This window comes from Notothenia coriiceps, unplaced genomic scaffold (genome assembly GCF_000735185.1).
Source record: "Notothenia coriiceps isolate Sejong01 unplaced genomic scaffold, NC01 NC01_scaffold00004877, whole genome shotgun sequence".
Classification (NCBI taxonomy): Eukaryota; Metazoa; Chordata; class Actinopteri; order Perciformes; family Nototheniidae; genus Notothenia; species Notothenia coriiceps.
Genome location: NW_011337578.1, coordinates 115,110 through 139,618, shown reverse-complemented (window position 1 = coordinate 139,618; position 24,509 = coordinate 115,110). Strand labels below are relative to the sequence as shown.

The 24,509-nt window shown below is 40.6% G+C and overlaps 1 protein-coding gene across 5 annotated transcripts in view; it reads right to left on the bottom strand.

Moving 5' to 3' along the window:
• map4l (microtubule associated protein 4 like) overlaps window positions 1–24,509 on the bottom strand; it is a 107,498-nt gene that overhangs the window by 34,754 nt on the left and 48,235 nt on the right. For 3 of the 5 annotated variants that reach the window (XM_010767908.1, XM_010767905.1, XM_010767907.1), the window contains exons 3-6: window positions 23,983–24,069; window positions 23,537–23,614; window positions 22,514–22,744; window positions 16,777–18,114 (exon numbers count right to left, since the gene is read on the bottom strand). In XM_010767908.1, coding sequence (XP_010766210.1) covers window positions 16,777–18,114; window positions 22,514–22,744; window positions 23,537–23,614; window positions 23,983–24,069 — 1,734 coding nt within the window. Of the gene's footprint in view, window positions 1–2,943; window positions 4,750–16,776; window positions 18,115–22,513; window positions 22,745–23,536; window positions 23,615–23,982; window positions 24,070–24,509 lie in introns of those variants that run through there. The other 2 variants (XM_010767910.1, XM_010767909.1) reach the window with 2 other exon arrangements.

Below are 24,509 nucleotides of genomic sequence, written 5' to 3'. Positions count from 1 at the left end.
GACTCCTTCTGGATCCAAAGCCTTGATTACAAGTCTCATTGTTTCTTGTGAAACAACAAATCCCCTTTGAACAGCTTGTAGATGTAACCAACGATAGCCTTGTAGTCGGCCAGAACCAGCTATTTCTTCCTGCAGAAAGGAGACAATCTTCTCAAAGTCTGTTTGGTTCTTTCTTCGAAATAATAGACATAGTTTCTTGCAAAACCTATTCAAAGTTCTAATACTTATGATAATCTGATGCTGATGTGCCAAAAGATTAAGTATTTAGTTATTTCGCACATCTTCCGGGGGAGACTGAAAACTCATCTCTTTCGACTCCACTTCGAGCGATAGAATTCCTAACAAAGGATTATTAACAAAGCACTTATATACTAATAAAGGACAGGCTTATCTAAAGCCAGTTGAGTAGCACTTGAAATGTTTTAGCTCTATGAAACCTGATGTACTTATATGATTCTGTTTTCTTGCAAAACCTTTTCAAAGTTCTAATACCTATGATAATCTGATGCTGATGTGCCAAAAGATTAAGTATTTTTTTATTTGAGAAACCTAAACTAAAGTACTGCTTCACAAGATGCTCCACATTCCTCATTTTATTGCAGGACGCTGCTGTTGTCTCCTTCTCAAGTCACTTATGAAACTACAACTTTAGTCTCGTAATTATGACTTTATTCTCGTAATATTACGACTTTATTCCCGTAATGTTAGGACTTTATTCTCGTAACTATGACTTTATTCTCATATTATTACGACTTTATTCTCGAAATATCTCAGTTTTCTTTTTCTAAGTGTGGCCCTAATACTCCGTCGTAGAAACAGATATCAATTCTTAAAGCTAATAAACATTTATATGCAACTACTGTATGCGAGTAGCAAGTGAATGCACCACTGGCCTAAGTGCTACAGTATGTTAGTTGCATATCAAATTGTCCCTCATTTACTATTTGCTGCTAGGTTTTTGACAATAGTGCAAATGCATTGGCTCTATGCTAATGTTGATTTAAGTTTTAGTTGAAAATACAGGACTGGCGACATTCTTCACTTGGTCATCAGATAAAAATTTGCATCAGAAATGGCATGCTTAGCTTTTTTCAAATGTAAATGTCTCCTTTAATGTGACACACCATGATTTTTGTCCAGAAGAAGAAGTGTAAGGTTTGAAACTGGGGCACTGACTAACCACATGCAGGTGGTGCACCCGTTTGCCTTTCCTCTCATTCAAAGCTACAATGTGAAAGATAAATTCAAGCGTTTTTCATTTATTGGTAATTTTTCCCTCTGGATGTGCTGTCCCCAACAAACGGTAAGCGAGGGTCAAAAGATTCCAACATGACTGCAGGTACCTGAGCCCGTCTGTTTAATGAATTGGTTGTTTTATCACTGTTTGAGTTCCTTGTTTCACACTTTCACAAGTGTCCTACACCCCTCCCCTTACAGTTGTGTACTGTGTATTATTCAGTGTTGATCTATTTCTATCTTTTTGTGCCAAATCAACATGCTGTCTACTGTCAGCATGTCTGTGGGGGTGTGTGACTTTCAAATCTGTAAGATTCACGTCAGTGGAAGCTATTCACCTACACACATGTACCCATGCACGTATGCTCACACACGTACGCAAGTTGCTAGAAATAGCTGCTCTATATTTGAATGACTACAGTCACAGTCAATGTCTAATCAATGTCCTAGCTTTTCTCTGCCTACTGCAGTCTGAAAAACAGAACATACAGCAGCTGGATGAAAGAGTAAATCACATTGGCAGAGAAATATACAGTGTATTCTCATTACCTTTATTATATGAAGCCATATAATATACAACGGTAATAATCCCAACCAGCGATTATTTTATGTTCTAATCCCTGGGCTGGTCGTTTCATAATCCTCTGCCAGCTCCCTCCACACACTTTCCCTTTATTTTGCCATCACTATTAATCTACATTTGTGAAAATCTCCTTGCATTTGACGTAAAAAGGGGGTCATTCAATCAAATTCAAAGTGCTCCAGATGGCATGTGTGACCTCAAAGATAAACCTCATATACCTGTACAACGCGGTCTTAAATTAATTAACCAACCAGTTAGTTGCTACTCCACTTGGCTGAAAGACTACAAACTGGGTAGAAAACATGAAATGGATATATAACTATAAATAGATATTTTGGCAGCAAGGCTTTCCCTGTCAGTGGAATGTAAAGCTTGTAAAACTGAAAGCAGTGATAATCAATACAACTCTGACAAAAAGGAACACAAAGAGGCATAATGGAAATCCACAGGTGGATAATGGTATAGTCCATCAGCAGAAATGGCAAAATCAAGACCGAAAGGATGAACATAAAGAATGTTCAGAGCCACTGACTGCAACAACATGTTGCATGTATAGTGCATGTGCTTTCAAGCAAAGTGGCAACCAGCAGTGTGGCAGCCTCCTAATGATATTTAAAAATACACCTCTTTTCAGACATAGCTGAAGTTGGAAAATAATGCACAGAGAAAAACATATACTTAGCCAAATGCAATAAGCTGTGATGCCATGGTTGTGCTCAGGTGCAGCGGCAGTAAGGACAAAAAAAGATTTCAAGCAAAGAGATGAACAACTCCTAAAAAAACAAATCACATTTGGGCTAGGTGTGCTGTAGAAATAGCGCTTTAAATATCTAAAAGAACTGTGACTAGTTAGCTTTGGCTACTCCTACAAGTTTCTGATGCTAAAGACAACATCAAGCAAACTTAAGAAAATAAAAAAATTAACAATAAAAAAAACTTCCTCTCGTTTCAGTAGCAAACCTCTACCTCCTAGTGGCCATATTGGCTACAAACCCTCTAATTCCACCAAATTAGGTTTACCTGGTCAATCTACCCTGTAAATGTACCTATATATTGTATCTACACTGTTTGTTTTCTCATACCCATTCCAACAGATAAAAACAAACGCTTGAAGAAACTCTTACCCTTTGTGTTTAGTTTAATATCTTGGGTGCTGTTAATGGGCGTTCCTGTAGGGAGTGGTACAGGAAGTAATAGATTGGTCTCACAGCTTCCTTGATGCCTCTTAGGAGGTGGGGATGATGGCAATACACCTGACCTCATTAACGGGGCTGACAACATTGTTGCCATTTCGGCTGCAGCTTCTGTGCCATCGGTGACCGTGAGCGAGCGTCGGACAGCCACGTGTTGGTAGGGCGACCTGGGTGGGCACGCTGTTCCCATTGGGTCAAAATGCGGCATGTTTGGTATCATTCCTGGCAAGCCTCCCATACCTGTGGGGTACGCTCCAGCCATCATCATGGGGACAGACAGGTGGGAACAGTCAGACATAGCCCGTCTCACTGCAGTCCGCTGTGGCAGTTCACTGCTTTGGCTAGTTTTTGTCTCTCTGCTCAAGACAGCACATGATCCCATTCTCTTTTCCTCAACACAACTTACGTCCTGTGGTGACATGCCTGTTGCGACTCCTTTATCTGTAAGGCTTGAATTTTCTTTTTCCATCCTCTTCCCTTCTACACACCGAACCACACCAAGATTGGCTGAGGGTGGAGGTAGGCCTGCTGTGATACGGTCTTTACTTTCGGTTAGGTTGACAGCAGAAGGAGCAGTGCCAGTAGGCTGTATATCAACTTTAGTTTGCTTTCCTAAGCATGGCTTGAGCGTTTGATTAGTTGGAGCTCCAACTGAACTTTCTTTCAAACTTCCGAGTAGCCCTTCGGATGTAGAGGACGTATCAGATTTCTTCTCATCTTTATTCCCAGGGCTTGATCTTGTACTTCCAGTGAAACCAAGATTCAAAGGGGGAGGCAAGCACTGTGTAGACACTTGAGATCTCTGGATGTAAAATCCATCCTTGCCTGAATAATTCTGTCCAAAGTTAGAGTCTGATGTGGGTTTACGATCTAGCGCAGAATCCGGGAAGGTTCTTCCAGGTGAGATAGAAGGGGAATGTATTGAAGACGAAGGGGAAGAGTGAGAAGATAAGGGGCTGCTGGGGCTTTGTCCTGTACTACCTAATGACCCCCCTGCCCCTCCCAGCCTATGTCCATCCTCCCTTGGCCTTCCGCCTATGGTCCCATCATCCTCTATCTTCAGTGCTGGCATCTTTAAGCTCTGCGTTCCTGGTGCTTCTGCCGCCATCCCATACAAAGTCCCCTCGACCTTGCCCCGCCCTAATTTAGCTTCATCTTCTGATAAAGTTATTTTTGATCCCCCCTGTGATGCAGCAGCAGCCTGCCCCCCCGGTGCCATCTGGCCTTGGTAGTGCCAGTCACTGCTCCGGTCAGAGGCCAGGCTGGAGGTGGGCAGCAGAGTGGAGCCCGGGACCACAGGGATGTTGGCACCAGAGAGGGTAGTTTGAGGTTTGTGCTGCTGCGGATGCCCACTGGAAGGTTGTCCGTACCCGCTGCTTCCACTAATAATGCCAGGCTGCTGCCAAGGCGAGCCAGACAGAAAGGACATTCTCCCTCTGTTGTCTTGCCCTTTTTCTTGCTAGGTCAGTCTCTTTCCAGTTCTTTCGTCGTTGTCTTTGTAATTGTTGCTTCTTCTTTATCACTGTCTCCAGATTTTACTCTTCCAGGATGCAGAAACGTCCTCAGTATCCAAAGTGTTATGAGCTTGGAAAGTACAGTAAGCAATGCATCCTCTCTTTTTTTCTTTAAGATGATGCCTCGGAGTTCTCTGTGGGTTCAACTGTGCTGATGTGTGTGATGTGCATGTGTTTACAGGCAAGGCAAATGAGTGTGTGCGAGTGAGAATGTGTGTGTCTGGTTGTCTCTGCTTCTCTCTGAGCACTGCACGGATCAGCTGTGGGGCTAAATTGTACCTTGCTCTCTCTCTCTCTCTCCCTCTCTATCTCTGTTTTCTTTCTCTCTCTCTCTGACATCACACGGTCACATGACAGCCCGGAATATTCCCTCATTCGCCGGAGCACAATTTCAGCATCCAGCCCCTAGCGACAAACTTGCCCAAGCCTACCCAGATAAAAACACATGATCACACACATACATTCACACGCATAGTGGCGAACATGCACACACACTGATCAATGGTTGCCACAGTCTTTCAGCTGCCATATGACTGCCACTGTTCACATGTTGATACGGAGTGAGATTCACAAGAGAGATTAGTGAGACATCACTGAAGACTGTAATCATCCTGACTAGACTCTGATTGGACTCCCTGATTCAGCCCATGATTGGCCATGGAAGTAAAAAAATTAATAAAAGATAATATTATTTTTAAAGCCTGTAATGTTTCGCCCTTGACGTCATGAAATGGTACTGCATGACCTGAATAGTGTGCTCTCGTCTTGATTAATGTGTGCTCTCACTGAAATTATTATGTGCGTGCCATTTTTTGACCCGCTTACTGTTTAATAACATTCACTGGTTTAGTTGACAATAATTCATTTGATTAAATAAATGGTATATTGCATTTGACTAAACTTTTCTTGGCAGTGATTGTGGCTTGCCTGACGCCATTGCAACATGTTGCTTTCATTGTTGTTCCTTATGACATTAAGTTGAGAATGGAAGAATGAACACAGACTGTTAATTTGTAAGGTGAGCATCTTGCATTGGTGATGTATTCATCTATTGCTGAACAACTAATCACATTGATTAGCTTTACATTAAATCAAATCACAACCACACTAGCATAATTAGCTTACTGCAAACATGTAGCTCAAGATTTGCATCAACCAGCTCCCTTTTTTCTCTCAGGATTAAATGAGCAAACCAGGTATAAAACCCCAGAGAATACTAGATTCCCAGTACATTCTCATGGGACAAAGAGGATTGCAAAGAGATGCAGGCTTGATGCAGGCAGGCATCCAAAACAGCCAAATGAGATTATTCTGGCGAACCGTCAGGGCCTTCAAGGTATTCAGAGAATACCCTGGAACACTCAGATAAAACAAACAAAAAATCGATTCAATTATATAAATAAAATGTAATAAAATGTATATAAAATGAATAAAGGAGAATTGTATCTGTGTTGTTGATCTGTAATATTACAGTGTTACGTTGATTTGTTTGTCCTTCTCGGACCATGCACTACGCATTTCAGTGGTTTTGTGTTAGAAAAGAAAGCAACCAATCAGATCTTGTTCTGGGTTCTGGGTAGAACATCCTTCAACCAAGGTATTCTACATCCTTGATAGAATGCCCTGGCCGTTGCACGGAATGAGAGCGTACGTTTGGATTGACAGTTTGATCAACCAATCATATATTGATTTGTAGCCAATGGGCGTATTCTTTCAGTGTTTCCCTCGGGTTGCAGGGTACTCTCGAAGGCCCGGTAGTTAACCGGCTCGAGGCAGAGGATCTAGATAGATGAATGCGATGAAGCAATTCATGCCGTTTTATTGTTTTTAACGTTGAAATGACAAGTGCAACAGGTGAAGATGAAGTTGTTGAGGAATTGTTGTGAGTACCCTTTTCAAGACGACAATTCAGTGAAAAGACCACGGAAATTATAATGCCGCGAGGGTGGGGGGGTGGGGGGGGGGGAGTGTCTAGATAGACACGGTTCGCCACTGGATTATTGCAAATTATAAATATGAAACTTTTAATTTGTGTAAGAGACTTCCTGCTGCCTGTTAGTAAGAGATCATTAGGTCAACATATTTAATACATTTCCAACGCAAAATTGGATTGAGTTTTGCAACCTGATGAATGTACAATAAGTCCAAGTCATTAGCATCTTGCTTTTTTTAGGGCCTCCATGGTCATTTGACATTGTTATCCTTATTGAAATTATAAGTTTTTCAATTATATCTGCTTTGTATCATGTAAGAATATACCACAAAAAAAATACAAAGAAAGTGAAGCTCAGAAGCAAGGACATTTTGACATGTCATAGCTGAAAAAGTTAATAACATTAGTTATGGATGCATCCCTGTTGCAAGAGTTGAGTTATTGGCATGGCTACTTGAATGAAAAAATTGAACTGGGTCATCACAAATTTAATCAACAAAAATAACACCTGTGTGGAACAGGTCAAAATGTCTGCAGTAAAAAACTGGTTGTGTCATAGCACAGAAGAACAGCGGGGAAAAAGAGCACACATTTCATATGTTGGACAAAAGGAATACATTTGAGCTGGACCCTTTAGCTGTCAAATATATAAATAGTTGGCGTTAGGCAATTCCTACGGTGCCCCTATGTTAATGTTGCACCAATGTCACACCGCTTATAAAGTGTCCAAACTCTTCTTTAGGCCACCTGATTCAATATATAGAACAGGACTATATAAAGCTAGGGTGACTCGAGTGTAGATTTCTACTCTATCCATAAAAGTGGATCCTTCAAGAATGCTGCAATATCCCACTCCTCTCCTCTCAGGATTTGCACAACAGCTTTGCAAGGAGGATTAAACCTTTTCTGATGCAAAGAGTCTCAGCCTCTCCTATCTCCACGTTTTTGCCTAGCACTGACTTTCTGGACTCAGCTGAAAAACTGAATGTGTAGCAGCAGCTAACTTTCAGTATTACACTACTGTATCTACATGAAATTGCAGGCTTAAGTAATACAATCATAATGTATATCTACATTCTAGGCATTTAACTGATGCTGTTTTCAGGGTGACCTTGTGACGTTCTGCACTCATATCATCATCTCCACGCTCGGCCGAGAGCATAAATTGGCTTCAAGGAGTGCAACCATCTGGAATACAGCAGTCTCTAGTCATATCATTTCTTCTTGAACTGGAAATTATTCAGGATGCTTAAAGCATTGAGGATCCACATTAAAATTGGGAACTTATACAATATGTACCATGTGCATTTTTCATGTAATCAAATAAAGGGTTTTATTATATTTTCAAACTATATGTTCTGTATTGTAGAATATCTTTTTGGAAAACAGAATTATTTTTGAATAATTGTTTTAAACTGAAAGCCAAATCACATCCAACAGTTCTACTTACAGGGGAAAATTCAACATTTAGATTTTCTCTACTGATCTGATATCTGATGTTTACAAATACACTGATTACAAATAAAGAAAATAGTTTTTTGAACAGTGTTAGTCCTTGTATTAACTGAGAACAATTTGCCTTGGCCATCTAAAGGGGGCCTATTATGCTCATTTGCATTCTTATGAAAAAATGCAGGTGGGAGGGGGGGGAGGTGTAGAGGGAACTTTGGGATTTTAGCCTTAGCAGACCATTTACATGCACAAAAAACTAAATACAGGAAAGAGAAAACCCCAAAAAGCATAATAGAGCCTCTTTTGCTTTGATGTTCACTAGGTCAGGACTTTTTCTGCAAAGGTGTTTAAAAACTCCAATTTAGCTCTTCCTCAAACTCCACTTTTTCTTGCCCAGATGATGTCATTTTTGCACGTTATGCCACCTCCACACAGCTTTTCTACTGCCATACAAAAGCATGTATACTAACAGATACACGTATGGTAATGGTGTGTGGTATTAATCTGTTCTATAAATCCTAGAGCATTGCAAGCGAAAGACTGTTTCTTTTGAACACAGATCTCGTAGCCTTCACACTGTTAAAACTGAGGATCCATCAGAAAGTGATCATTGCTCTCAGAAGACAGAAGAAGCCAAGACAGCCAGTTCACATGAAGACGGTGTTAAATGTCTCCAGAACAGAACCTGTTTTAAACAAATTCCTGATATAACATCCTCACATCTATCCAGAGTTCTTCCCTGCACATAACAGCCAACCGTCTCTCACCAACCACACTTCCCCCCCCAACACACCCCAGGGCCTGTGCCAACCTAACAAGAGCAGCTTGTCAAGCATGAGTGCAAATGAATGGGTATTATTACATAATCCTCCATAAACAATTTGTCTACTGTAACCACAGAGGGGGGAACAGCCAGAAGGAAGAGGAAGGCATTAGAGTGTTATTCAGTTTCAATAAACTTGGAAGTGAGGGGCGTTATGCAAGATGTGGAGGCTTCTGTTAACGTTTGGGTCAGGCTCAGGGTTAGGGGTTATTGCTAACATTCAGGTGGGTTAAAGGTTAAAGCAGAGACATGTGTAGATATGACAGCTGAGGTTCAGGCATTTCAGACAAGAGCGATCCTGAAACTGACCTCCTTCCCCCGTATTCAATTTGCTCCTTCAGAAAATGTGAATACTTTCATGTTATAATGAACAAATCAGATAGAAGGAATCTAGCTGGTGGTGATAGGAATGTGTTCTCAGTGTCTTTGTTAAACTAGAATATTTGAAAGCCGGGAAATAAGCTTTAGCTGATACCGATTGCTCACTTTCCTCATGATGTTTCAGAAAATCGTTACAATGTACTGTACAACCATAGATTGGTTTGAATCAGGGTTTGTGCGTTAAATCGCCCCAACCGTTGATTGGTCTCATCCTGTTGAAGATAAAGTGCTACTGTTTAGCCCACTGAGTGTTGTAGCATTGAGCCTTCCTAATCCCTAGTCAGCTGTCATTTTGATCCTTTTCAACATTTAGTCTTGTTCATTTTAGCTGTTTCCTGCTGATAGAGAAAGGTTATGTTGCTCTTACAAATTAGCAATAATTGATTTATCAGTCATTTTCTCTCAACATGATGCAGATACGTGTGGGTCCGCTTACTCGAGAGCTTTTGTTTTTCAATTTGTACAACTTGAGGACTGTAATTGAGGCTATATTTGTTAACGTTTTGTCCTAGTCGCCTCACTGTTTGAAAATCAATGAGTTACAAAATGCAAAACATTTAATTAAAAACCACTCAATTGGGATCTCAATTCTGAAAACACAAAACTATTCTTAAAAAAGCACTGTACTGCTTGTGAGTATCCTTAGCACTCGTCTTCTATACACTGTACGGCTAAAACACTGTTTCAATGTGAAACAAATGGTATTTCTCCCTCTCCTGTGGTCTTCTTTAACCATTTATTGATTTTATCGCATAACTTACTAATCTTTTTTAGACTAAGGCTGTTTATATTTGTTCTTTCTTTTTTTCTGTCAACAAATCCCATATGCAAGACCATATAATGAGTTATGTGAGTTTAGCAGCCTGTTATACAATATATGTTTCCTCTGTGCCATAGAGCATACAGTATGTGTTTGTTGCTCCACTCTCAAATACAATTCCCCTTTTTATAGCAGATTGCTCTGACATCAATTTTGTCACTTACTTTAAGTAATGTTCTATCAAAATGTTTTGATAACTTTTTCTGCCTCATATTACTATGTATATCATATCATGTTAGATGTCAACATTGATTTTAGATTACAAGATGTTTCCAAAACTGGCCTAAGGAACCCAGATGGCAATGGCAGCCCATAGTTGATTCTCTTGCTCCAGCTTTTTCTATCCATTTTCAGGCTTCTTTTCATTAGTATGCTAATGCTAGATGGCTGTATTATTCCAATGAAAGGCCTGCTGTAGCTTCACAAAGCCTTGTCCAAATCATATCTGGAAACTTGAATGACTATAAATGTGAAATAGTTAAATGTGGTTTCCCAAGTTAAACTGTATAAATCTCTAAAACCTTTTGCAACCTTGCTACTAACAAGATCTCTCCCAGAGACACTGTGGGACACAAACGGAGAAGGACAACTAAAGTTCAAAAGCAGGAGAGCCAAATAACAAGTCATATATTTAGAAAAGGCAGTCGATAGGTCGAATTAAATCTGATACTCTTGTGGCTTTCGGCTCAGGATTTACATCGCAGAGGTCACTGTTCGTCCTCCTTTTGAAGGTCACAGATTGTTGAACACCAGCTGTAGATGGAGGAAACAGAGAGATAGGAGGCTACAGCTGGTTGCCCATGGCGCTGGACAGAACGAGAGAGAGAGAGAGAGAGAGAGAGAGAAGGGAGGGGGAGGAAGAGAAGGAGGGTGGAGGATCTTGTCAGACCGGTTCTATTTTTACACTTCGACCTCTCTGACTGTCACACCCAGTCCACCCCTTCTCTATCCCTCCATCCCTCACTCGCGGAGTCTCTTTGTTTCCACAGTAACCGCCTCCCATGTCTCCCTGACAACGCAAAACCCCCCCACCCCCCAGTCTCCAATGCAGTGATTATTACGGTGCCGCAGCGACACAGGGAGTCTGGGCAGGAGAGGGGAAGAAGTGACGTGGATAAAGGAGACGGAAAGGGCAAAGAGATGGAGGAAAGAGGTGGAGGGGGAAAAGGAAAGAGAAAAGAGACAAGGGGTAGAAGCAGGAAGATGGAGGAGGGTGGACAGGGGGAGGGAGAAAGAGGAATCCGGGAATAGATATAGATGAAATATGATAAGGAGCAACAGATGATGTTAGCAATAAGGGAGGAATGGAGGAAGTGTTAAAGGGAGGTTATAATGAAATTAACCAAGAGAGGAAAGAGTCTATGGAGGAATGGGAGTTAAGACAAGATAGAGATTGGGGTGAAAGGGAGAAGAAAAGGAGGATCATTTCTTTTTGTATAAGTTTCCCCAGCATGTTTCTTACTTTAATAATTTACATTTGATTGGTTGAGGTCTTAAATGAGTCACACATATAGTATCCAATTAGAGGAGTTAGAGTAAGAGGTTAGCGTGCTAACCTAATGTTGCTCAAATCAAGACCTGCATAATTACTTCAAACCAAAAAGGAAGATCGGCAGCATCTTCTGGCATCTACATTGTAATTGATGTTAGTTGTTAATGAGTCAGATATGACTGAAAAGCAGGAGGAAGGAAACTCACTTTCCTGCTTTCCTGCAACAGCAGATTATAAAAAGAAAGCAAAAGGCATCAAACCATATTATATATGTATATGTATTATATATATATACCATTCACCATGGTCAAAAGGATGGACAGAACTGAAAGGAATATTGCTGAAGTAGGCATGGAGAATATAAAATAGAGACGGATACAGGTGTCAATCTTCAACCAGGTCATTAAGACGTCCTTTATGAGATCCTGCAGTTTGCAGCGCTCCCTCATGAGGGAAATTCCACTTTAAGAACATCAAACAGGATGATTGCAATTACCCAACCACTGGCCTCACGCAGGCAGAAGGTACCCTGAAGTTCCATCACATGCAGGAAAATTAAATGAGCCTTCACGTGGGCTTTTCCATTACCCTGCTATTGTTAGGATGAATATACCCATAAGTCTGGCAGACATTTTCTAAGTCCCAGACATCATGCACCTTCAAAGTAAAAAATAACCTAAAATGCTACATTATTTAACCCTTTCTTTAAAAATCCATCACCAGAACACCACAAAAAACTTGTTGACACTTCCTCTGCAGTTGTCTTTAAACCTCAATTTCACTGGATCTTTTTGTGACATCTATCTTTGCTGATAGTGTGTCTTTCTGGGTTTTAATTTATTTTTGACCTTTTGCTTGACAATACTCAATAATGAAATGTTACTTGGATCTCAACATCTATCCCTCAGGTTTCTTATTTGTGTCTATATTGTTGTCTTTGTTTGTTTTAATTCTACCTTAAACATCATAGTTAGGCATCTCTGCATTTATCAGTCTAGCTCTATGGACTGTATGCTTTTGGCAGTTCAGCAGTAGTGGTGCAACCAATATATCGTTATTTTTTTTGATGATAACTCTTGATAACTAATGAGCTTGGTCTATACAAATTATGAAAAATGCTCAGAGTCAAGGTCTGACCTTGATGTTTTAGTTTTTTCCTGACAAATAGTGAAAAGAAGAATCACCAGAGAATTGTGATTTCTATTGGCCCACCATTTTCCTCGCAGCAACAGAAATATAACTATTTGCATGGAATTCATTTAAAATATTTCTAACGTCTCATGTTCCTCACTACACGTCCTTTGATCGTTGTCAGAGCTGCACTTCTCCGAGCAGACACCAGATGGAGCCAGCGAGCAGTGCTGATACTCACCCACCCACAGTAATGCAGTACGCAGGTTTATAAATAGACACAGACAGTCGGGAGAAAAATAGACACAGGTAGAAAAACAGAAGGGCCGAGCAGATGTCTTCATAACATTGAACCACACAAGCAGTCAGCTGTCAATAACTATATTAAAGTCTGTCCAATGATTCCCAGTATCATTGGGAAACAGAAGCACTCCACCAGCACTGTTTGAGCCACATTTCACAAGTGACCTCAATAAAGTGACAACATATTATGATGTATTATCTCATCATAATTGGTATGATGAGTTATAATTAGAATGTTGCTATTGAACGATTAGATCAGACTGTCATTTATCTAGTTGTAGATCTATATGTGGCTGCATGTATAACAACCTTAGCCAATTAAATAATATCATTAATTGTTTATGTTAAGGGATGTAAAACTGTTTTTTTTAAAGTGGTGCAACACATCTGCTAAAGATTTGAACTTTTAAAGCAAATTGAGTTTTGGAAAGAACATAATGCCTCTTGTTAACATTTATATAATAATTGTCAATGTTATTTTGGCCAGTACTCTGATGCTACAGCACTGAGTGGCCAGACTTAGTTATTCCGACTTTATGAGCTAATGAATATTAAAAGCTCAATTTGCACTGCACCATCTCTGTTTGACAAACTGTAATAAGCTACATTTTCCAAAACCCATGAAGTTTGTGTGTCCGTGCTGTAGCGACAGCATCTGCAAAATCCAGTACTGAGGGAGAACCGGCTATAGAGCAACAAATTCACCTTGGGACAACTTAGTGCTGACTGAATACACACATTAAAAGGCTTGGGTGGTGTGTAACCACCCTAACAACATTTCAACCAGCACAAAGAATCACAGAAGAGAAGCTAAAGGGTCAAGTTTCACATGATTTCTGCCTATTAAGTCAGATGGGACAGAACCCTCTTGGTTAAGGTGCATTTGTCTTTGAAAATAGAGCTAATTTCTCGAGTATACAATGACGCACACTAGTCTAACACCAACTGATATGGTGTGAAGTATAACATCATTATATTCCAAGTAAGACCATCTGCTAGACACTGAGTGGCATGAGATGTTGAAAACAGCTTAGTAACAGAATAGCAAGGATGTTCATAATGTAATTAATTTACAGCATTCACTGGGTATAAAGTGACAATCCCTTAAAAGTAACAGACTGATAAAGTTTGGAATGCTGACTCATATCAATCATAAAAATAGACTGTGATAAAAATATCAACATATTCATTAAACAGCTGAATCTTAATGTATAGGCTATGCCCATTTCTGTTTATAAAATGCTTTAACAGTTTTACAGCATTATGAATGCAAAATTTGCTTTGGTAAAATAAAGAATAATTATTTGATCTAAGAAGAACCTGTGCCTTTTCAGCTAGTCAAAATGGAAACTAAAGAGGGTCTATTTCACTAACCCTCTTCTATGCCACATTCAGTGAACATCAACAGTTATATGTAATCAGTTTGAATATGGTTTGTACCAGAAAAGGATTTTGAAGATTTCTGTAATGCTATGCTGAGATCAACTTAAATGAAGACACCGGATGCATGTCTACATTGAAGCCTCATAAGAGGGTGCAAACAATGATTTCTAACTTTTGAAATAACAGTGTTTTAGTTCATTTTACTCCATTTGTACATGTTAAACCTTCACTTCCACCTTTGTTAAAACCACACAGGAATATACATGAAATAACCTTAACCCAACAATCACAGCAGGAGCTACTGTGGATCAAGGTTGTCCAAAGTCTCCAACAGAGCTCCAAATTGAATAAAAATTGAAGCATAAAATATACCAAAAGCAAAAAGAGGAACTTGTCTTACCTGTTGTTCAAGGTGACATGGTTGGTGGCATTATGAAACAGAAAAAAGGAAGGGGGAGAGAAAAAGACAATGTTCAGAATCAGCTTCATGTGATTACATCAGCAGCCTCGACAATACAAAGGCCTCAGGGTTAGAACTTATAGTACAAATAAAATTGTGAAGATGCTTCAAAACTCCAGTTAGAATTTCTTCAGGTTTAAGGATGCTTTAGAGACTAAAGGGCAGTTGTGCTTTGTCCGGATTAAGGCCTTTTTATGCGTGTAATTGGTAATGTTTTAGTGCTGAGGGAAGCATAGAGAGAATCACACTGGAAATGAAAGCTTCATTCAGCACTTTGGGATGTTGCCAGAGACAATCATCATGACTGAAACCTGGCATTATCAGGAGGAGGAAGTATTAGACTGAGCTCATCTCAGGGTTTACCCCAGTGTATAAGAGGTCAAGCAGGCCATAAGGGCCGACATTACACTGCTGGCTGTTACACTCATCAGCTTTATATGTTGAAGTTCTGTCATTCACGTGACATTTCTCAGACTTGTCATGTCTGCAGTTATACCAACTGGGGGAAACCCTGTCATTTGAAGGTGGTTAGGTTTACATTAGGGATTACGTATTAGACAGGCACAAATTAAATTTTTAAATAGGGTCAAGAACACAGCTTTTTATTTTGTTTTTAAACCTAAAAACTATTCTGGATCTTTGCAGTGGATAATAAAGGTCATAAGAAAATGAATATCATTTTAGTATTTTGGCTTATCAAAGAGTGGCCACACAATGATGATGTTGTGATGGAATGCATTATATTCAAGAGTATTTATTCTGCCCCCCTCATGTGCACATGTAAAAACAGAGGCGGGGGCAATAAGAAAATGGTGTGAAGATAACCTCAGTAATACTCATTTAGTTGAATTTAAACATTACTGTCAAGATCACCAAAAACTGAGCGGTTGTAGTGAATTGCAAACATTACAGGTGTACATCATAAAATGACAAACATATATTTACTCAAGGCAACCTTATTAAAGGTCTTCCAGAGCTTTGCGACACATATTCTGGCTTTCAATTTTGTGAATGGTTTATTCCATTTTTGGGGGGGTTGCTTTGGTCTCTTAAAGTCAAACTCTAAGTATTGTCTTACTCTTATCTGCTCTATAGTGGGTAGCATGGGTCAGATTTGCTGCCTAAATCAGAACGTCCTACAATAAGTATTCTGCTTCTCCACAAAACATCTATAAATGTGAGACTCTTAATGTGGTCACATAAATGACAAACAGTTGTAATATAAACACAAAATATAGACACAATAAACCCAAGAGGCATCAAGATAACTGGATAATTTCAGGATGGGCATTTAACAACCACAACCATTATACATTATACCATTTTTTTTGTCGCAGTCATGTCTATCATTAACTTAGATTTAACAACTACAAGCATTTTGCTCAATGTAGTTGATAAACTATAACATTGACTTAATAAATCTAAAAGGCATTAGCAAAATAGTTTGCCATGCAAGGACCCAGGCTATGTGTGTCTTGGTACAGACAGAGAGGAGATAATGTGGGAGGTTACACAGGCAGCTGACAATCAGATGAAACAGGAGACAGCGGAGCAAGCAATGCTGGCATAGCTATCAGAATCAGCAGGTCAGGTGATTCAACTGTTATGATCATGGTAACAGATACACAGAGGCAGGCAGAGGGAAATCAGACAACTTATCAGTTTACCCTCGCAGTTTTGTCAATATAGGGCCCAACCAGCACAGTACATTTGTGTCCCATACTCATGCCATCAGATGATATAGTGGACACAAATGTTTCTCTGGTACATTTTTGAGATACAAATCATATTTCTTAGGTGTTATGAATGGTCGCAAAGAGCCGATATCTGTGTATGAATATCTAAAAAAGAGATTGAAGTGGAGCTGCTCTCTATTAATGTGTCAAGCCCTGTTTATTACAAATACATAGAGGAAAGAATCAAGCACCAAGGAGGCCTGGTACTTAATCCACAGACAGAGAGCCATGCATACAGGAAGACAAACAGTAACTACTTCCTGCTTTCCTAGTCTACAATGATTTTGTTCAAATGTTTCTCCATGTTATTCATAATCTTCCCTGTAGTTCACCAACCTTCCATTGGGGGGAGCTGTGGCGACGAGGACTCCTGGTGCTCTGAGTGTGCAGGGAGAGAAGGAGGGGCTGCAGGGGTGATGGGTGGAGGGGGAGTGGCTACTGCTGAGCTAAAGGGTGTGGCTACACTTTTGGGGGGTGTGGCTGATGATGATGGTGCAGGAGTGGCTTCATTCTTAAAGGGAGAAGGTGAGGAACTAAGGGTCATGGCAGGGGTGGTAGTGGGTGCTGTAGATGGGCTTCCTGTGAAAGCTGCTGCTGCTGTTGTACTAAAAGCTGGAGATGCTGCAGTCATGCTAGAAGACATGAGCGTGGCTGAGGGGACGAAAGGCTTGGCATCGACGTTGAGGGCTGATTTGACTGTGGTTGTTGAAGGGTGTGTGTCAGCGGAAGCTAACGGTGATGGGTTGGTTGACAGAACGGAAGTAGGAGGAAGGTCTGCAGTAACCTTTGAAGTGTTAAGAACAGAAGTGGCTTGTGAAGCAGGGATGGCCATTTCTGACTTTGCCATGGGGGCTGTAGCAAGGGAGGGAGTGTTAGTGATAGGGGTGGTGGTCTGTGAGTCAGGAGTGGAGCCTGGAGGGGTCTGGAGAACTGAATCCAGGAAAGAGAAGGTCTGGGAGACTGGGCTAAGATTCTCCCCTGTCATCAGTGCTAGACTATCACTAACATCCACAGCTGAACTATTCTTGCCAGGAACATTAGTCGCTGGGCTAATGGTAGGTTCAGGTTTGCTGGTCGATACTTTCACTTCATTTGCCTTTTGACCATCTTTAGCAGACATAGGGAAGTCGTTTCCACACATCGGCTCATAAGAGCGAGGCGATGAATCTGGTACAAGGCTAGCATTGGAACGATTAGTGAAACTTGTGGAAAATTGTGAAGGGGAAGAGGGCAAAACAGGGCTGGGGTTGGAGTCAGAATGACCAGAGTCGGCAGTAGCCCAGGTAGGAGCGACTGTAGCCGGCGTCGGAGAGATGGGCTGCTGGGGCGCTCCCCACTGTTCGGGAAGTTTCGCCCGACTCTTAGTCTTCTTGCCTTTCACTCTACCCCCTCCTCCACTCTCTCTTATCTCCCAGTCCTGGTTCTCCTCATCATCCTCATCCTCCTCCATTCCTCCCTTATCCTGCATCCCAGGCTTTTGAGATTGGCCGATGTTATTCTCTTGGCTATCCAAGAAGTCGTAGACCTGGTCACTGCCCTTCCTCTTCTTCTTCCGGCGCCTCTGCTTGTCAGCCTCGCCCCCTGGCCCCACTCTCTCGGGGCTGAGGGGTTCGGAGGTGGAGGAAGAGGGACTGCTGTCGTCCATTGAGCCGCTTGGAGAGAGTACGGGAGCTGCTGAGGGGGGGAGGGTTTTATAAGAGGAGGAACCAATCACATACTGTGTCAGAGCCAAAAAGCCTTCAGATTGTGGTTACCATAGCTGGTTTAAACTACCTCATTTATTAATTGTTTACAAACTTATCCAACAGATATCTGCATGTAAATGCATGATCTCTAGGTATTAGCGCAATATTTTTGTCCCATTTGTGGGAAGAGTAGTATTGACCAATCATGTTTGAGTAGGCTTTGATTGAACGTAAGCAGTGCATGTGGAGAACAGAGCGGGCGAAATGCATTGGCAGCAATGCAATTACGCAACCAATTGGTTATCATCAATTCAGATTTATATTACGTTGTAAACTGACTACTTGAGAGACAATCTGGTCATATAGTTTGTCTCCTTTTCTGGACACTGAACTTGCTAACCAATGGGATCAAGATCAGGTTTCTAAGTTTAGACTATGCCACTCCCTGTGAACGTGTCAGTATTAATAGAATCAGATGGTTTACGGAGAGGATTAAGGCCGTGCCACATATAAACTGAGGTAGTTTTAAGGTTTTGTAGCAAAAGTTCTGTCAATCCAAACATCCTAATCAATGTTTCTTTGTGTTGCTTACAGATAGAAAGGCTTCTATGAGTTTTTCGGACCCTGGGCAACTGGTTATTCCATCACGTCATGAGTAGAATAACGCCAAGGTACAAGAAACTCTGTGCTAAATATATACACAACATAAAAATTTGTTAACCACCTAGAGCCATAATGGATTGCTGCAGTTTATTTCTCAGTGTCCCCCCTGGCTGGTTCAAGCCATTGTAACCATAATCTGACTGCTTTAAAGCTCCTTTTGGCATAACCCTTCAAACGCTTTCATAAAATATGAAGTACGTGATTGTGCCTGCTTTTATAAATACAATCAACCTGTCATTTACTTACCTGTAACAGACATTCTATATTTCACTAAATGTAATTATATGTGCATTATCCATTTCCTATTTGGACATATGGAGGTTCAGCGTCAGGTTTTCAAATCTGAAAATTCTGTATGGAGTCTGGAATGGACTGAGTTTTAAATTGGCCCTTATCAGTCAAACAATTATTGTGTGATTGTCTCCCTGTGGAAAACACATTTGATTCAACTCTTTTTAACATGATCATGACCCAGAGGGTAAAGCTGATCTTGTAGGGAGCAGGCACACACAGCAAAGCAAAAAAACACACACACTGAAGCAACTGTACAAGGTAAATGCATCAAGCTCATTTCAAATAGGATCCAGCATGCATTTTTAAAGAATCCTGTTAGAAAAAGGATCATTTTCCCACATACAGAAACACAAAAAAATAATCCAAAAATGGCACAATACACACGTGGAATGAGTCACAGAATCACAACACAATGACAAAATGTGCACATGCAAGCTTTTACTTATCACAAAAGAATAAAGCTTGCACGGAATTTACCCCTTCATCTCTCTGTTCCCACTATCTTATCTCCTGTTTGCGGAGGAATTCATCATCGTTGTTTATGTTTTTTCCTCAAAGCAATATGTTTCAATCATTTCTGACAAGCACTCCATTACCTCAGAGAGAATGAGGGAGGAAAAGATGAACAGACAGATAAAAACAGACAGATTGAGAGAAGGACTGTATAAACAAACCTCTAACCTATATCCCGCTCTCATTTCTCTTCATCATGTCTTCACCCGGTTTTAAGTAAAACTGCTCTATCACAGTGTTCATCGACCCCTCCTCTGTTTTACATCACTGGATATTAATGTGAACGCAGAAAAAGCTGCATACCCCTTTAATCTGTAACATTTTCATATATTTCTGAATTGATTTACTTATTTAATTGTAGATATCTTCTCCCTTTGGCTTCGAATGCTTGTATGGCTATAAACAGCTCAAGGTTGAGATGAAACTGGAGCATTATCATGTATATTTAATGCGATAAGTTATTAAAAAGGGATTACATCTTAATCTGTAGACTGGCACACTGCCAAGTGAAACAGTCATGTTGGAGCACTACCTGCCTCTAACTATTAGCCTATGCAAAAGTGCTGCGTGTGAGGGGTTTCATGTCAGCGAGTCCCACTAGCCCCTGCACACACAGAGAAGCAGGTGTGTAGAGGACTTTAAATATCAGGCACAGACACACACAGAAGAGCCGGATGCTGGTTGGTAAATATAGCATCAAGCTTTGTAGCCCCAAAAATACCTTTTCTTTACACTGTAAGTCTTAGAGTCTAAGACTTAGACATTAAATGCACCAGAGTCGCAAAAACGTGTGAATTAGAAAGGGAACCGCAATTGAGTTATTTGTACTAAGATTTATCCAGCACATCTCTTATTGTACATGCGCTGTTCATATTCCTGCCGTCGAAGAAAAAAACCTCCAAATACAGCCAGAATGATGTGGTTCTTTGACCAAACAGAAGCACATATTGACAAGCTCCCTCTGTAAAACAAGTTATTTAAATAAAAGGTTTAATGGGTTTTGCTTTATCCGATATCCATTGATGTAAGACAGGAAGAAGCAGAAGACATGACACGAGTCCAAATGTTTTTCCTGCCTGGCAACTAGAACAAATACTAATACTCAAAAACGTAAGCTTTAGATCTATATATCTTTCAAAGACGCCATTGCATTTGACAAGTCCTCATCTTTCATGTAGGACAAATTACTTCAATAGACATTACAATACTGTGGGGCTTTTTTTAATGTTTGCTCATTGCCACTGCTTACTGTCACAGTTAAATACACAGTGAGTCATTGTTAATGTTTCCTTCATTTTGAATATTATATCTATATGTACTAATAACATCTTCACTGCAGTCATTTGTACTATACATAATCGAGGTCTCTGACAGATACATGAATCTAATGGCTCCAGTAACACTGAGTTAACAGAGCGTATCCTTCTTGAGACATTGAGCTCGGTTTATCCCTCATTACTTTTGTGATTAGCGCAGTTTAAGACACAAAAACAGATTTCCATCTTCATCAGCTCATATGTTCTGAATTTGATTTCTGTGCTTAAAGGTTGCATATTTTATTTCTAAAACAATCTGCAACAGTAAGATCAAACATTAGCTTATTTTGTATTCTTCATCGCTGTCATCTAAATTATGTAACAGGATTGGCATATTTCCAGAGTGTCTGCAGGTATTTTGTTTAATAGAGCGGTTCGCTAAGGACATTTATTTTATAACAGCAGCATCTGGTTACATCACTAGTCTCTTCCCTGAACATTGAATGGGTTGTCATTCTAAAAACTAAGTGTGTGTCAGTCAATACAGCAACTGATGTTGGGTAACAGACAATCTCCCCTCAATTCATCCCCGGTTTCTAGGAGATGTCTACATTTCCTGTAATGAACTAGAATAGTAACTGTTACATAACCAGCGTGTACCGTTAGCTGGTCTATCTTTAGCAGGCCAACAAAACAGAAGGGAGAAGAGATACACAATAAAACCCTGAATAAGAGCGTGCTGAATGATTAATACACTCTGCACAAATGAAACTCAGATGCTGAGTAATTGTTTGTTTAGTTATGTTTTAAATCTTTATTTCTCAAAAGCTTTAATGCTGAACAGACATAGAGAGTAACATTAGGTTAATGGGAGAAAATAACTATGTGCAGCACTGCAAGCATGTCTTTATTAAAGCAGCTTGAATGTGTGCATAATTACAGAGAAAGACCCTGGAAGGCATGATGTGCTGCTTCGTCTTTATATCCTCTCCTGGGATTTGTGTTGTTGTTGCTAGGCAACCATACATTCAGTTAAGACACAGCTGTCATTCCCTCAAGCGTAGTAAACATTAAAAATGAATGATAAAAGGCAACTAGAATTGTCATGGTAGCATATAGGTTGGCTTTTTTCATCAACATAAAATGATGTGTTTTTTTATGGCCATTGCATAAGTCTCATTTGATCAAATTTAAAGATAAAGAATAGTAAAGTGCAGAGAGGATAAAGCGATGAATCCAGTGGTGATGACAAAGCTGAACTGCAGTGGAAACAACTAGAAGAGGCTGCCCTCTGCTGCTCAAATGTGCCCTGTGTGATCAGGCTCTTGCTCTCCTATCACCATCCGCCACTGCTGCCATGCTACAGGGCTTCCTATAATAATGTGCATGACGTATGAGAATCAAGTCAAGCTAATTTAAGATTTGACAAGGATTTACTTGTTTTATTCCAGCAGGGGCTCCAGTTCTCTGTGTGAAAAATACAACCAGCCCTCCCTAACAACTACACAAAAACACCTGCTCAGTATTCTGTTACTGGGAGTGTCAGGTAAACCTTCTTCAGCAGAGATTACCACTACCTGTTCCTCCTCTCTCCTCCTTCTCCTGTCTCCACCCGCCCCTTCTGCAAATAGGAACACATGCAACCAACCCTCTTTGTGATACCTGCAGAGTGATCCATGGAGGGGATTCCCAGGCCACCGAGGGAAAATGGATCACTGGGTTTAAAGGGACCGCTTCCACTGGTGCTTTTGTTTTCCACACCAAACAGGCCCGAACTCTTCTGGCTGTCCATAGCAGAACCCATCCCGGTCTGGCCGAGAGCCAAGCCCATCCCGGACTGGAAGGGGGGCTGGCTGGACCCCACGGGCCCTCCCATCCCAGACTGAGAGAAACCTGATGGACAGACAGAGCACAGAGACCGGTCAACAGATAATACGTGTATGTACTGCAGCTACATACACTATATAAACTGGTTGCTGCTTCTTTTTAAAGAATATACTGTAATGCAATGATTCTCAATGTCTTTTCAGACAAGGACCTCTCACAATATAAAGTGGGGACCCCTCATTTAATTCCCTTGAAATAAAATTAGGATTCTTTTATAGGAAACATATTAAAGACATGTGAATAATCTTATAGTAATGGGTTTGTTGGATTGGAACGGATTATATATGAACCAATATGGATTAAAAAAACGAAAATATTTGTTGTCGATCTATGGAGCTTCTTTTTTAAATAAAACATTTAAACTGTCCACTGGAGTGCCATTAACACCATAGTTAAGAATATCTGCTGTAAGGAAGCTGTATTAGTAGCGGGTGAGTGCACGTTATAGCTATCTTTACTTAACAATGAACCTTTATTAAGAATTAACTGGCCTTCTAATTTATAGGGTATTACTAGCAGCATTATTAACAGCTACTAAGTAGAATTTGAAAATGTCTTCCAGCCGTGTCCAGTTTTTCACCATATAATGAATGCCATCCGAATAATTTAAAACATTCTATAAATCCAGTCTAAATAATAAATTAACACATTACAACCACCAAATGTCAGCCAAATTAGTTTAAAGGATTGTATATTCTGTATTGTTTGTAAACAAACATATAGAAGGGATAATATGATACCCTTAAGTTTGTATTCAGAGGTTAAAATGACACAGAGGTTCAAAAAAGTAAAGTGGACCTAGAAATGAGTCAGGCATGCTGTTGTCCTTTGTCTTGTTCATGCTCCACTGATCCGTCCGCGCACCCATCATAGGACCTGCAAAGACAGAGATAGAGAGGAGGAGAGAAAGAAAGATGGAGAGAAAAAGAGTGAAAGGGGGATCAAGGAGAAATATTTTAGCTAAGTACATTGGGGTCAGAGAGCCAGGGAGACAACATGATGGGGGAGGATGTAAAAAAGAGAGGAATGGTGGGAAGGGGAATGACATTTTCTGTTTTTAAATATTCAAATCATTGAAGCTATGCCCAGAAGTGTTGCAACTGGCAAGGTTGTTTTTTTTCAAACTGATCCAGAGGGGGAACTAAAAGATCCCATGTGACTCTGCACAGATTTCGCACATGTTGATACACTAAATTAGAACAACTGTGTGATACATAAATAGCAGTCCCTCCCTTCCCCCTCACCAGACAGGTAGTCAGAGCTGAAGGCGGGCTGTCCTTGTGGGTCTTGGCGTCCCCCTGACGACATCATTGAGGACATCATCCCTGGACCTACAAGGAGATAAAAACCAACATCAGCATAACCTCAGATAAACTCATTATTCTGTCACATTTTTTCAGAGCCAAAACAAGTACTACTTAAATTCCCAGGTAGGACATGACACCCAGACCTGGAAATATATGACCTACATGTTTGTGGCAAACACACAGCCTCCTCCAGGCTTCCTTTTTTAACATACTCTGAAAGCTGCACCTGAATCTGTCACTCTGCTCCTGTTGAACCGTCACACAGGTCCTGCTTCACAAAAACACTCTAGTGTGTGTCTGTGTGTGTGTTGTGCACATATATTTTGACAGTGAGGCAAACAGACACAATCCGTCACTGAAGGCACCATCACCATGGTTACACAAGGAGAGGATGCGCGCACGCGCGCGCACGCACGCACGCACGCACGCACGCACGCACGCACGCACGCACGCACGCACACACG